Source organism: Indicator indicator, chromosome 24 (genome assembly GCF_027791375.1).
Source record: "Indicator indicator isolate 239-I01 chromosome 24, UM_Iind_1.1, whole genome shotgun sequence".
In the NCBI taxonomy this organism is placed as follows: domain Eukaryota; kingdom Metazoa; phylum Chordata; class Aves; order Piciformes; family Indicatoridae; genus Indicator; species Indicator indicator.
In genome coordinates, this window is record NC_072033.1 from 14,449,833 (window position 1) to 14,465,136 (window position 15,304).

General features: G+C 45.8%; 1 protein-coding gene across 1 annotated transcript in view; it reads right to left on the minus strand.

Moving 5' to 3' along the window:
• Window positions 1–888: 888 nt before the first annotated feature.
• ARHGAP40 (Rho GTPase activating protein 40) overlaps window positions 889–15,304 on the minus strand; it is a 29,990-nt gene continuing 15,574 nt past the window's right edge. The window contains exons 5-16 of the mRNA XM_054391955.1: window positions 11,037–11,112; window positions 10,312–10,463; window positions 9,615–9,780; window positions 9,122–9,213; window positions 8,933–9,010; window positions 8,527–8,686; window positions 7,716–7,798; window positions 7,208–7,414; window positions 6,301–6,441; window positions 3,334–3,494; window positions 2,311–2,366; window positions 889–995 (exon numbers count right to left, since the gene is read on the minus strand). Of these exons, the coding sequence (XP_054247930.1) occupies window positions 889–995; window positions 2,311–2,366; window positions 3,334–3,494; window positions 6,301–6,441; window positions 7,208–7,414; window positions 7,716–7,798; window positions 8,527–8,686; window positions 8,933–9,010; window positions 9,122–9,213; window positions 9,615–9,780; window positions 10,312–10,463; window positions 11,037–11,112 (1,479 nt within the window). The remainder of the gene's footprint in view (window positions 996–2,310; window positions 2,367–3,333; window positions 3,495–6,300; window positions 6,442–7,207; window positions 7,415–7,715; window positions 7,799–8,526; window positions 8,687–8,932; window positions 9,011–9,121; window positions 9,214–9,614; window positions 9,781–10,311; window positions 10,464–11,036; window positions 11,113–15,304) is intronic.

Here is a 15,304-nt window from a genome sequence, read left to right on the forward strand (position 1 = left end):
CCTTAGTGGTGGTGGTGGGGGTTGTTTTGTCTGCATTCACCCAGAGTCTTCCCAAAGGAAGTTTAGTTCACGTGGCCAGGTCAGATAACTAACCTCAAGTTAAGTTCAGAGCGTTTCTTTGGTTATCTGTTGACATATAGGTTGTCCACCAAGATAAATGGATGGTTCACTCTCATAGCAATGGCAACCAGCAGAGCTGTGTGGGGCAGGCACATCTCCTGTCACACCATACATCTCAAAGGCTGTTGTCCATCCCATACTTTTCCCAAGGGAAGTTATTTTCTTCTGCATACATGTATTTAACTGCAGTCATTGCATCCAGGATGTTGGCCTCACAGCCCCTCTGGCCTTTTTGGAAGCATCCTCTTTCACTCTTCAAAGAATGTAGCAGTATCTTCTCAGTGAAAGCCAAGAGCACAAATTCTTCTGGTGATGTGCAAGAGCCAAGAGTGGATCTCACCAAAGGGATCTCATTAGTACCACTGCAGCCTTTGACTGTCTCTTCTCAAAGACATGAAGTCACCAAAGGAAAGAACAAATCCAGCACTGACACCTTCAAGAGGTTTCCTCTCTAGTATTTCAGCTCTGCTGCACAATCAGTGCAGCTCTGCTCACAGGGCTTGCCTTGGGAGGTTATTTTGCTAAGAATCATCAGACCCCCTGCAAATTCTGCTGCCCAACAGTAACTGCTGCCTGTTCTCAACACCCTGTTGGCATGCAGGCTGCTGAACTCACAGCCAGCTGTCATGGAAGAAGCACACAAAGCTGCTTTTCCTTCAAAGACACAAGCATTGTCCAGTCTGGGACTAAACCAGGAACACCTCCATAGCTTTTTCTCCATGCCTTCCAAAAACTTCAACTAACTGCTTCACTTTGCTCCTGCTGTCCTTAGAACACTCGAGGATAAGATGGATTTTGCTTAATTATCCACTCAGCATGGGGATTGATGTGGTACAGGTCTAAGAGGTAAGTGTCTGGGTCCAAGCAGTGTTCACCTAGCAAAACAGATTCAAAGGAAGAAAACAGACAAACAAACAAACATTTTTGATATCCTTAGTGCTCTAGTTGCTAGGGTTTGGGGGTTATGTTCATTTCCCTCCCACACACCCTGGTCTTTGTTCACATTGATGTCAATATCACAACCACTCAGACATTATTTCTGTTAAATGCTTCTTACAACTACACTAAGCCCAAGCTTTGACCTTTGTGGAAAGGTTATCTCTGCTTTGCTACCCAAGGACTTCAGCACTCGAAAACCATAACGAAATATATTTGGGATCAAATGCAGAGAATGAGTTACTTCCCACGGCAAAGCTTTTGTTCTACAGATGGCTACTAAGAGAAATTCTAAGGGGCAGTCAAAGCCCTCTGGGAACCAACAGTCTCCAGAAGCAGCTGTGACAGGGCAGAAGAATTCCTTCCCATTTTCAGACCCCTACCCCCCTCCAATCTGCTGCTGCAATCACAGCATTCAAGTCCTCTCTCCACTTGATGGCATTGCCCTACTGACAAATAGAAATCAGTGACTCGTGAACATCATCAACTCATTTGATGGCATAGGATGAAGCTGCTTCTTACTTAGATCAATGCAATTTATGGGTTTGAGCTCTACACTTAATTCCAAACATGAATCTTTATCCTTGAGGGGAGAGGAAGCTCAGCAGGCTGTGTTTAAAGGAATGAGAGTATGGTTTGGTTTCAAGATGGATAAAGTTTTGTATGCTCCATCCTCAAAGGCTTCTGGACTTTGAGTGTCCACCTTCCCTGACAGGCAGCTTCTCAATAAGATCCATTCATATTTTTAGAAGTCCTGGCTTCAAGCTGCCCACATAGTCATGCTGTAAAGGCTTTGCAGTGATGGCTGGGAGACATGTGAACCATGAAGCCAAGAGCTTGCTTGCTGTGGGTGAGGTTAACACACACTTGCTCATTTGTGTCTTAACTTTTTGAGCCCACTCCAACTCTGATCCTTTTTTAATTTCCTCCTAAGAGAAGTTAAGCATAAAAAAAAAAAAACTGATATAGAATCATCTAGGTTGGAAAAGACCTTTAGGATCATCAAGTCCAACCACAAACCTCACACTGTCAAGTCCACCACTAAACCACATCCCTAAGCAGCACTTCTATACCTCCAGGGATACTGCCCCAAACGCTTTCCCTGGGCAGCCTGTTCTAAGAAATTTTTCCTCATGTCCAAGCTAAACCTCCCCTGATGCAGCTAGAGGCTGTTTCCTCTCATCCTTTTCTGAATGAAATGACAAATCCCCTTTTCATTCCAATAAATGTGCAGATGCTGCCACCCAGACTTACCAATATTGCCTCCCACTTCATATAGAAGCAAGTTTGTGCAGTCCACTGAATTGTTACTGTAGGAAGAAAAAAAAAAAAAACACAATGAAGTGAACAAAGCTCTGCAAAAGGCAGGTCAGGTAATTCAGTAATGTTTCTTCCCCAAAATTGATTATGGTTCAGAGATCAGCAAGGGTCAAGGAAGCAAGAGGCCATGGTAGGGAGGCATTGCTGATCCTTCTGAACAGTGCAGCTGCTGAAAAGGACACCCAAAGCTGAAAAAGCCCCCAGTAAGGCAGATGTTCCTCACTTGGAGAGAAGCATACCATACACACACACTGACTTTTCAACAGGAAGGCAGCAGGCACAAAAATCAAAGCTCACTGAGAGTATCACTTGAGAACTGTTGGTGTGTTAAAGTGAAGATCATCTGCAGGAAGACTCTGGCAGCTGTAGTAGCAGCTTGTTAGTGAGATACTAGTCCTAGCTGACCTATATTCAGCCAATCTCCTGCCCAGAGACACAGTCAGGAGATGCAGTCTTTACCTACTAAACACAGTCCTCAGGCATGATGACAGAGAAAAATCTTTTTTTCTTTTTTTTTTTTTGAGTTATTCCAGCAATTCACCACTGGAGCACAGGAGGGAATTGCAGAGCTTATTTAGGAAGCTCCTACACGAACACACACAAGCTGCAAATAATTCCCACAGGTAGATGTTTTCCTCCAGGAGTGCTAACAGAGGATTTGTGTTGAAGGCCAATATTATTCCACCTTCTCTTCCATTCAGCAGGGCTGTGCACATCCTGCTAGAGTTCATTCACCACCCAGCAGCCCAGAGGGCACTCCTGACCTCCTGAGCACTGTGGAACTAACATTAGCTTGTCCCATCCAACATGCTATTTCCACAACATAGAATTGAGGAGGGGTCAGCAGTCTCCTAAGGGCTCACTGTGCCACCACATCAGACAGAAAGTAGCAACTAGGCCACCTGGTCATTATTTTTTTTTCCTTTTACCAAACCAAACCAGAGAAAAGCCATTTACCACTTGAGAAGGTTGACAGTGTTAACAATATTCCAGCCATTCTGGCACAGGTTCTTTTGAAACTGCTTCAAGACATCAGCAACTCTGGTTGCATTGTTCAGATGGACTTCTAGGGAATCCTTCAGGAGAAGGGAAGCGTGGACTTTCACAATCTTGGAAGGCTGAACAAGGTAAAAAGAAGGAAGTGCTTAAAAAGAAAGATTGCTGTCAGCTACAGAATCAAGTTTCAAAATAGATCAGAGAGTATAAGAACTAAACCCACCCAGCCAGGTGTTCAGAGCATTTGGATTTGTTGCTTATCCCACACATACTCCAGGCTGGAAGGTTACAGAAGGACAAAGAGGCAATGGGCACAAACTGGAACCCAGGAGGTTCCATCTGAACAAGAGGAAAAGCTTCTTTGCTGGAGCAGGCTGCCCAGAGAGGCTGTAAAGTCTCCTCCTTTGCTGGAGCAGGCTGCCCAGAGAGGTTGTAAAGTCTCCTCCTTTGCTGGAGCAGGCTGCCCAGAGAGGCTGTAAAGTCTCCTCCTTTGCTGGAGCAGGCTGCCCAGAGAGGCTGTAAAGTTTCCTCCTTTGCTGGAGCAGGCTGCCCAGAGAGGCTGTAAAGTCTCCTCCTTTGCTGGAGCAGGCTGCCCAGAGAGGCTGTAAAGTCTCCTCCTTTGCTGGAGCAGGCTGCCCAGAGAGGCTGTAAAGTCTCCTTCTCTGGAGAGACCCCAAACCAGCCTGGCCATTGTGATCCTGGGCAACCTGCTGTGGGTGCCAGTGCTTTAGCAGGACTAGATGATGCCCAGAGGTCCCTCCAAAGCCCTAGCCCGTGAAGCCTCAAGGTAAGGATTCTAAACAACCCCTGGGTGCTGGCTGGGGAGGCAAAGGCTGCTCTCCATCAGCGTGCGCTGGTGCTCTCTGCTGTCCGAAGGCAGCACCGCAGGGGCAGCACCACAAGCTCCCATGAAAATGGCATTTGTCAGACAAAAAAACCTGACCAACCACTGTGCACAAGGCTGGCAGACTGCTCTGGAATCCATTTAAATGCCTGAAAGAGGAGTTTAGGCAGCTGAGTTACAGGCTGCTGAGCCTCAGAAAGGTAGCTGCAAACCAGGAAGCCCTGAGTGCAAATCCTTCCCTGAGCTCAGTTCAGCTGCTGTTTTCTCCAGGCTGTTTTCATCAACTCCTTCACAAAGTAGCTTCTCACACCTTCTGTGGAGAACATTGCACTGTTCTAATGGGGTCTGACTGCAGTAAGTAAGCAATCTTAAACCCTCTGCAAAAAACAGTGCAGGTCACCGAGACCAAGGGAAGCATGCAAACAGCACTTCCAAAGCATCAGCTCATCTGCTTGACTGCCTGAGCAGCAGCTGTCCTCTCTGAAATCAGCACCTTCAACAGTGACATGCCACTGTAAGCAGCCAAACTTCAGTGTGCATCATCTACGGGGATTTCATCAATGTTCATCAAGAGCAAAAGGGCAGGGGAGCAAGAGGGTGGAGCCAGACTCTTTTCAGCAGTGCCCAGCGGTAAGCCAAGGGGCAATGGGCACAAACTGGAACCCAGGAGGTTCCATCTGAACAGAAGGAAAAAATTCTTTGGTTTGAGGGTGCCAGAGCTCTGGAGCAGGCTGCCCAGCAAGATTGTGAGGTCTCTGTCTCTGGAGAGATTCTTAACCTACCAGGACATTGTGATCCTGGGCAACCTGTTGGGGCTGCCCCTGCTTTGGCAGCAGGGTTGGACTGGATGATCTCCAAAGGCCCCTTTCTTCCCCCACCACACTGGCATTCTATAATCCCAGCTCATATAGAAAGGAGGGGGATGTAGTGGCTTGTGAGAACATAAACTCTTCTTCAGGCCTGCAGATTTCAGCTTTCAAAATTCTCTACCTGCAAACTTCATCTGTCCTTAGAGCATCCCAGTTGCATCACCACTGCTACACAACACTAAGATCCAGCACTGTGTGATGTTCCCTAGCTCCTACAGACTGACCCTCACTCAACTGTCAGTGGCAACCAAAAAAAGGCAGATTGATACCAAGGATCTCTCCCCAACTTTGACAATCAAACAGATCTGGTAGTAACTTCTGGTGGAAAATTTTCTCTCCTTTTCAGTGGCAAGGACCTCATCCTTGCTCCCTCCCATACAGCAGCATTTATACTGCTGCAGCAGCCTAAATCTTGGCTTTAATTTGATGAAAATAAGTCTACTTTTATCGTGGCAGGCACAGCCATCCACACACATGGGACATCTAGAGACAGGAATTCTGCTCTTCACATGAGGTGAAGACCAGCATTTCTGCACCTGCTTGCTTTCCCCCACTCTCCTGCAACCATGCAGCATCTTCACAGAGTGTTCTGCAGCTCAGCATTTCTTTACTCCTCTTGCTATTGGGATCAGATTTTGCTACAGCTTGGCCAAAAGGGTCTGGGAAAGTGTTTCTCCTTTCATGTGCAGATTTTTCCCCTCTTGCTCTTTAAAGAGCATCACCCCCCCACACACCTATGAAGAAAGGCTGAGAGCCCTGGGGCTACTTATTCTTGAGAAGAGAAGACTGAGAGGGGATCTGATCAATGTCTATAGATATGTGAGAGGGGGGTGTCAAGTGGAGGGGGCCAGGCTCTTTTGGGTGGTTCACAGTGATAAGCCAAGGAACAATGGGATCAAACCAGAACATAGAAAATTTCACCTCAACATGAGGACAAACTTCTTTACAGTGAGGGTGACAGAGCACTGGAACAGGCTGCCCAGGGGGGTTGTGGAGTCTCCTTCTCAGGAGACTTTCTAGACCCATCTGGATGTGTTCCTGTGTGACCTGTGCTGGATTCTGTGCTCCTGCTCTGGCAGGGGGGTTGGACCTGACGATCTCTTGAGGTCCCTTCCAACCTCTGATATACTGTGAGACTCCTCAAGAGCTGTCCAAGTCCTCCTGAAAGCATTTGACACTTATGAGAAGGCTCTGTTTTCCCAAGCCCTAACTCACCTCTGCCTGGCTCTTTTCCACCTTGTCTTTATCAGCATGAATCTTCCTCAGCAGGTTTTTAATTCTCCTGTCGCAGAACTGGTACCGTTTGCTACTGCTCTCGTTCAGCTTTCTCACTTGGGCTACCAGAAAAGAGGAGACCTGGGCAGGGGAGAAGGAGAAAATAGGAGTTAAACCAAGCAGTCATGAGGATGCCATTTAACAACCTAAAGCAGTACTTTATGAAGGTCCTTAGACAAAATATCTACATGCTGTGAATACAAGTAGGCTTGGAATTCAGCTCAAGGTTTTGCCTATGGACATTTGGTTCTGCATCTAGTTCTGGAGCCCCTATTACAAGAGGGCTATGGACATACTGGAATGTGTCCACAGAAGGGCCACAAGGATGAGCAGAGGGCTGAAGCACCTCTCCTATACGGACAGACTGAAAGAGTTGGGGATGTTCAGTCTGGAGAAAAGAAGGCTCCGAGGTGACCTTCTTGTGGCCTTCCAGTATCTGAAGGGGGCTACAAGAAAGCTGGGGAGGGACTTTGTAGGCTCTCAGGTAGTGATAGGACTGGGGGGAATGGAACAAAGCTGGAAGTGGGGAGATTCAGACTGGACATGAGGAAGAAGTTCTTCCCCATGAGAGTGGTGAGAGCCTGGAATGGGTTGTCCAGGGAGGTGGTTGAGGCCCCATCCCTGGAGGTGTTTGCAGCCAGGCTGGATGAGGCTCTGGCCAGCCTGATGTAGTGTGAGGTGTCCCTGCCCATGGCAGGGGGGTTGGAACTGGATGATCCTTGTGGTCCCTTCCAACCCTGATTCTATGATTCCAATGAAATTTCCAAGACTCTCCCTTCCCTTACCCCAAGTCTAACCAGACCAAGACACTGCCACACCATGCCACACAACACCTGCCACAACTCACTGTCCAGAGCAAATCCTGGTAGTGGATCATCATCCTCACGACATCAGCTGCCCCCTCTGCCAGTTGCTTCTCCTTCCCTTCAGGAATCTTGTTTGGTAGCCCCTTGTGCATGAAGAGATTTGGGGCCATGACTGTGGAAACGTTCCAGAGGTTCATTTTGTTGTTGTTCTCCCTGGCAACCACTTTGCTGAGGAACTCAAGGAGAGCCTAAAAGGGAGAGGAAGAGACTTCAGACATCCATTACCATTAGTGCTCAAGAAACTGCTGTGGTAATGGCTGGAGAGATCATTCAAATCAGCCTTTTTGTGTTGCTGTCCTTCAGCAAATCCTATCCCTCCAGCCAGGAAGTTCAGTGACCAATTTGTACTACTAGGACAGTCTTCTCAGGTCAGTGAAACAAAACAAACAGCATGATGTACATTATTTACAACAGCTGGTAAGGTTCCTTGAATAAAAGCCTGGAAGAGGATTGTGTTTTCCCAGTTAAATCCAGCACAAGTAAAGTTACCTTTAGAGTGTTTCTGTTGGGCTCTGGCAGAATCAGGATCAGGAGGTTTAGAGCTTGCAACCTCTGCTTCAGGTCTGGGATATCTAAAAGGAGAATGGGAAACATTCCAGAGGATTCAGGCTTCTGACACTGTTCCTTTTGAGTGTGGGAATCCCCCGAGAAATAAGGCAATTACTTATTTCAGTGGTTATCTTCTAGGACTTGAGACCTTGTTTTACAGAAGTAAATCAAGTTCATACTGTCCCTGTGAATTGCCTCTGTTGCAGACAAATGGCTGATTCGCTTTGGAGATTTGCTACCAGGAAGTCTAATGCCTTGAAGGGCATCAAAAGACCTCACTCGTCCCCATTTCTTGAGCAAAAAGAGTTGTGTACTTAAGTAAAAAGTGAGCTTAACAGATTCAAACCATCCATTGGGGCACAAACCTCAAAATAAGGAGTTTGAAGACCACTGCATTGCCTGCAGACAAGCCAAGACTCTGCAACCTTGGCCAGCTGCCATGTCATTGTCTATCGAGTTGTCCGAAGTCATGGCAGCAGCCTCACAGCCTCCAAAGACCCAACACAATTTAAGAGCCCAGGACACTGCTCCTACCCAAGATGTACACAACCAAGCCCCAGTGACTCTGACCCTCAGGCTGACACACAGCACCCAGCAGACTTGAGTTTGGCTGCTGCTCATGTCGTGCTCTGCGTAACCATCACATCACACCCACAGGCTCCCACCCCACACCTGACAGAGGAGCACAAGACAAGCAGAGCTTCACAAGATAAACACAAACTGATGTTAGAGGGTTAAAGCAGAGACTTACTCTGGACAGCAGCAAAAGCAGGGAGGTACTCTGCTGTCAGCAGTGGGGCTGGCAGCTCTCTGATGAATCTTTTCAGCAGCCCAGAGACATCGTTCTGGTGGACTTCATCCCAGCGGAAGAGGCCAGTGTAGAAATCCCTTTCCAGCTTCTGTTCCAGACTCTTGAAAAATTTATCACACGCTTTAATAAGCAAACACAAGGCAAATTCTCTAGCTGAGCACTAGGAGGACCAGCCTATCAAGTCAAGAGAGCAAAGACCCTTGCAGCAGAGCCACCCAAATCTCCCAGCAATGGACATTTCTAGTACTGGGGAAGGATGAGACAATTCAGGTCCTTTAGATACCTGCTTCAGCAACACACTCCCTGAACACCTCTGACACTTTCAAACACTGTTAAGCACTCATACCTTGATTCTGGTCTGGGACCCTGAAACTCTCAAAATGCCTTCTGTTTCCAGTCCTCTCTTTTCCAAGCAGGATAGCAGCTATTAAAGGAGGGGAAAAGAAAGCTCTTAGGTACAGAGGATGAGCCCTTCCTTATCACAGGCTTCCTGACTCTGAAGATCAGAAGTGAGAATGAAACCAGAGAAACTTACTGCCTGGAGTAACAGAGGGACCTTGGTGTTGGGGAGAAGTTTTTGGTCATTTTCCAACAGGGTGTTGAGTGGAACTCCAAAGAGCCTTTTCTCTACAACAGAAACAACATGTTCTAAGTCTGCATCACCTCTAGGACAGGTGTAAAGGATATATCCCCCACTGCAGGCTCAGGTGACATTTTGTAGGTGGAAATACTAGAGAAAGAAAGGAATAGTTAAATAGGCCAAGTGCATTTGATAGTCTGACATAAACATGGTGCCAGGTCTTGATGTCACGATCCAGTGACTCCCAGGAGAAATTCTGATCAAAACACATCTGCCACAAGGTTCCTTACTGAAGACCTCCTCTGGTTAAAACACAAACCTAGGAGAAGATCAGTGCAAAAAAAAAAAAAAAAAAACAAAAACAAAACCCCAACCCAACCCAAACCAAACAAAAACCACCACCAACAGAAGGCACTACAAAAGCCCTTAAAGACGGCACACAACCAACCTGTTGTTTTCAGTTTTGCTGCTTTGTTTCTCTTCAACTCAAACCCCAGAACATCACAGAGAGCTGTCAGTTCGATAAGGGCCAGCGTGGGGATCTTCTTCATGTCCTGAGCAGATAGATCTCCAATCTTGGTCACTCCTAGTCTGCCTTTGGGGATCTTAAATTTCTAAGGGAAAACACACACACAGGAGGTTCAATGCAAGTTAATCTCTACTAATCCCACCAGTTACCAAGTTCTGCTTCATTTTTACCACTCCCTGCCATAACCTGGTGTCTGTTTATTTTTCTGATGGCCAAAGCTACCCCTGCTTTTAGTCCACCCAGCGTTGAATGTATCTCCCTTTTGTTGCTATTGGCTCTTTAATCATATTGGAGCTTCTAATTTACCTAAATTAAAGACAGCCTGGTACCCACTCTAATCTACTTGAATTTTGGAAGCAGCCCAGTACATCTGCAGGAAAGAAAAGTGGTAGAATTAGGAGTAAGAAAGGTCAGTTATTCTCCTCTTTTCAGTGGAAACAACCCAGGATAACAGCAGCACCTGTCCAAAAACACCTACCTACTACAGACCCATTGCAATACTATCCATAGAGGATGTTTCCAACAGCTGATCATGCAGCTGAATCAAGTGTTTTGCATCCCTCTCCACAAGAAGAGACAAACAAATTCTAACAGGGAAAATTCCCTCAGTGCTTACAGTCAGAGCATTTCCATCCTTCGACCTCCTAGATTCAGGCTGGAATGATCCCTTGAGCAGGACAGCTGCTTGCTCTGAGTAGGCAACATCCATGTTGAATGCCTCCTCTTTCCCAGTGCTTCGGACTGTGCAGGAGTAATCCTGGCTGTCTGCTACAGAGGAGAAATCATCTTGAACTTCAGCAAATCAGAAGGGGAAGCTTAGAGAGCAAGTGTGTTAAAAAGAGCACTCTGAGACAGATTTGGGGACCAACACTGTATCAACACCTGAAAAGTGTTGCACAGCCCTGAGACTCATTACTAAGGTAAGATTAGCTTAAAGCTATAACCCTACAGCTCTCATCACCAGGTCACTGGTAAGACACAAGCATGGCCTTAAATCAAAGGACATACCTATGGCTAACTTCTCTTTACCCAGCTGTGTGCAGCACTTAGGGGATTTCACCACATGATCCTTGCTAGACTGCTTTTATTTGCATCTACTAGTTGCTTTCTCGAAGACTTATCAGTTTGGGCAGCAATTCCTGGCCACACTTGAGCCTGGAAGAGTCTACTAAATCCACAGCTGGGGATAACCATGCATTCAAAAACAAACTCACAAACAAGATCAATGATCCAGAGCCCAGAGCAGTGTAACTTCCCATCCAGCTCCAGCCCTACTTCAGATCCCACTCCTTTCAGTCCCCTTCTACATTTAAAAAAACTAAAACAAAATTTCCTTCTTACTTCTCTGTACACTCAAAGTCCGTAGATTGTGCCACAACTGATCTTTGCTGGGCACTTCTTTGTCTGCTGCTGTCTCCTGAAAAACAAACCAGAACATTGCTTACCTACACAAAGCAGAAGCTACTATAAGATGACCCAAGTTTGGCAGAATAAACTCTGGCCCTGTCTGCTAGTCTTAAGAAAATGCTGCTCCAGCTTAGGGCTCCAAGACTGCTGTGAAATTAAGAATGTTAATTAGAGGATTTGGCAGAGGAGTTGGAAAATGGATGACTATCTTCGAGAGAGAGGAAAAACGAGAGAGAGGAAAAACGAGAGAGAGGAAAAACGAGAGAGAGGAAAAACGAGAGAGAGGAAAAACGAGAGAGAGGAAAAACGAGAGAGAGGAAAAACGAGAGAGAGGAAAAACGAGAGAGAGGAAAAAACGAGAGAGAGGAAAAACGAGAGAGAGGAAAAACGAGAGAGAGGAAAAACGAGAGAGAGGAAAAACGAGAGAGAGGAAAAACGAGAGAGAGGAAAAACGAGAGAGAGGAAAAACGAGAGAGAGGAAAAACGAGAGAGAGGAAAAACGAGAGAGAGGAAAAACGAGAGAGAGGAAAAACGAGAGAGAGGAAAAACGAGAGAGAGGAAAAACGAGAGAGAGGAAAAAACGAGAGAGAGGAAAAACGAGAGAGAGGAAAAACGAGAGAGAGGAAAAACGAGAGAGAGGAAAAACGAGAGAGAGGAAAAACGAGAGAGAGGAAAAACGAGAGAGAGGAAAAACGAGAGAGAGGAAAAACGAGAGAGAGGAAAAACGAGAGAGAGGAAAAACGAGAGAGAGGAAAAACGAGAGAGAGGAAAAACGAGAGAGAGGAAAAACGAGAGAGAGGAAAAACGAGAGAGAGGAAAAACGAGAGAGAGGAAAAACGAGAGAGAGGAAAAACGAGAGAGAGGAAAAACGAGAGAGAGGAAAAACGAGAGAGAGGAAAAACGAGAGAGAGGAAAAAACGAGAGAGAGGAAAAACGAGAGAGAGGAAAAACGAGAGAGAGGAAAAACGAGAGAGAGGAAAAACGAGAGAGAGGAAAAACGAGAGAGAGGAAAAAACGAGAGAGAGGAAAAACGAGAGAGAGGAAAAACGAGAGAGAGGAAAAACGAGAGAGAGGAAAAACGAGAGAGAGGAAAAACGAGAGAGAGGAAAAACGAGAGAGAGGAAAAAACGAGAGAGAGGAAAAACGAGAGAGAGGAAAAACGAGAGAGAGGAAAAACGAGAGAGAGGAAAAACGAGAGAGAGGAAAAACGAGAGAGAGGAAAAACGAGAGAGAGGAAAAACGAGAGAGAGGAAAAACGAGAGAGAGGAAAAACGAGAGAGAGGAAAAAACGAGAGAGAGGAAAAACGAGAGAGAGGAAAAACGAGAGAGAGGAAAAACGAGAGAGAGGAAAAACGAGAGAGAGGAAAAACGAGAGAGAGGAAAAACGAGAGAGAGGAAAAACGAGAGAGAGGAAAAACGAGAGAGAGGAAAAACGAGAGAGAGGAAAAACGAGAGAGAGGAAAAACGAGAGAGAGGAAAAACGAGAGAGAGGAAAAACGAGAGAGAGGAAAAACGAGAGAGAGGAAAAACGAGAGAGAGGAAAAACGAGAGAGAGGAAAAACGAGAGAGAGGAAAAACGAGAGAGAGGAAAAACGAGAGAGAGGAAAAACGAGAGAGAGGAAAAACGAGAGAGAGGAAAAACGAGAGAGAGGAAAAAACGAGAGAGAGGAAAAACGAGAGAGAGGAAAAACGAGAGAGAGGAAAAACGAGAGAGAGGAAAAACGAGAGAGAGGAAAAACGAGAGAGAGGAAAAACGAGAGAGAGGAAAAACGAGAGAGAGGAAAAACGAGAGAGAGGAAAAACGAGAGAGAGGAAAAACGAGAGAGAGGAAAAACGAGAGAGAGGAAAAACGAGAGAGAGGAAAAACGAGAGAGAGGAAAAACGAGAGAGAGGAAAAACGAGAGAGAGGAAAAACGAGAGAGAGGAAAAACGAGAGAGGAAAAACGAGAGAGAGGAAAAACGAGAGAGAGGAAAAACGAGAGAGAGGAAAAACGAGAGAGAGGAAAAACGAGAGAGAGGAAAAACGAGAGAGAGGAAAAACGAGAGAGAGGAAAAACGAGAGAGAGGAAAAACGAGAGAGAGGAAAAACGAGAGAGAGGAAAAACGAGAGAGAGGAAAAACGAGAGAGAGGAAAAACGAGAGAGAGGAAAAACGAGAGAGAGGAAAAACGAGAGAGAGGAAAAACGAGAGAGAGGAAAAACGAGAGAGAGGAAAAACGAGAGAGAGGAAAAACGAGAGAGAGGAAAAACGAGAGAGAGGAAAAACGAGAGAGAGGAAAAACGAGAGAGAGGAAAAACGAGAGAGAGGAAAAACGAGAGAGAGGAAAAACGAGAGAGAGGAAAAACGAGAGAGAGGAAAAACGAGAGAGAGGAAAAACGAGAGAGAGGAAAAACGAGAGAGAGGAAAAACGAGAGAGAGGAAAAACGAGAGAGAGGAAAAACGAGAGAGAGGAAAAACGAGAGAGAGGAAAAACGAGAGAGAGGAAAAACGAGAGAGAGGAAAAACGAGAGAGAGGAAAAACGAGAGAGAGGAAAAACGAGAGAGAGGAAAAACGAGAGAGAGGAAAAACGAGAGAGAGGAAAAACGAGAGAGAGGAAAAACGAGAGAGAGGAAAAACGAGAGAGAGGAAAAACGAGAGAGAGGAAAAACGAGAGAGAGGAAAAACGAGAGAGAGGAAAAACGAGAGAGAGGAAAAACGAGAGAGAGGAAAAACGAGAGAGAGGAAAAACGAGAGAGAGGAAAAACGAGAGAGAGGAAAAACGAGAGAGAGGAAAAACGAGAGAGAGGAAAAACGAGAGAGAGGAAAAACGAGAGAGAGGAAAAACGAGAGAGAGGAAAAACGAGAGAGAGGAAAAACGAGAGAGAGGAAAAACGAGAGAGAGGAAAAACGAGAGAGAGGAAAAACGAGAGAGAGGAAAAACGAGAGAGAGGAAAAACGAGAGAGAGGAAAAACGAGAGAGAGGAAAAACGAGAGAGAGGAAAAACGAGAGAGAGGAAAAACGAGAGAGAGGAAAAACGAGAGAGAGGAAAAACGAGAGAGAGGAAAAACGAGAGAGAGGAAAAACGAGAGAGAGAAAAACGAGAGAGAGGAAAAACGAGAGAGAGGAAAAACGAGAGAGAGGAAAAACGAGAGAGAGGAAAAACGAGAGAGAGGAAAAACGAGAGAGAGGAAAAACGAGAGAGAGGAAAAACGAGAGAGAGGAAAAACGAGAGAGAGGAAAAACGAGAGAGAGGAAAAACGAGAGAGAGGAAAAACGAGAGAGAGGAAAAACGAGAGAGAGGAAAAACGAGAGAGAGGAAAAACGAGAGAGAGGAAAAACGAGAGAGAGGAAAAACGAGAGAGAGGAAAAACGAGAGAGAGGAAAAACGAGAGAGAGGAAAAACGAGAGAGAGGAAAAACGAGAGAGAGGAAAAACGAGAGAGAGGAAAAACGAGAGAGAGGAAAAACGAGAGAGAGGAAAAACGAGAGAGAGGAAAAACGAGAGAGAGGAAAAACAGAAGAAAGAGAGAGAGAAAAACGAGAGAGAGGAAAAACGAGAGAGAGGAAAAACGAGAGAGAGGAAAAACGAGAGAGAGGAAAAACGAGAGAGAGGAAAAACGAGAGAGAGGAAAAACGAGAGAGAGGAAAAACGAGAGAGAGGAAAAACGAGAGAGAGGAAAAACGAGAGAGAGGAAAAACGAGAGAGAGGAAAAACGAGAGAGAGGAAAAACGAGAGAGAGGAAAAACGAGAGAGAGGAAAAACGAGAGAGAGGAAAAACGAGAGAGAGGAAAAACGAGAGAGAGGAAAAACGAGAGAGAGGAAAAACGAGAGAGAGGAAAAACGAGAGAGAGGAAAAACGAGAGAGAGGAAAAACGAGAGAGAGGAAAAACGAGAGAGAGGAAAAACGAGAGAGAGGAAAAACGAGAGAGAGGAAAAACGAGAGAGAGGAAAAACGAGAGAGAGGAAAAACGAGAGAGAGGAAAAACGAGAGAGAGGAAAAACGAGAGAGAGGAAAAACGAGAGAGAGGAAAAACGAGAGAGAGGAAAAACGAGAGAGAGGAAAAACGAGAGAGAGGAAAAACGAGAGAGAGGAAAAACGAGAGAGAGGAAAAACGAGAGAGAGGAAAAACGAGAGAGAGGAAAAACGAGAGAGAGGAAAAACGAGAGAGAGGAAAAACGAGAGAGAGGAAAAACGAGAGAGAGGAAAAACGAGAGAGAGGA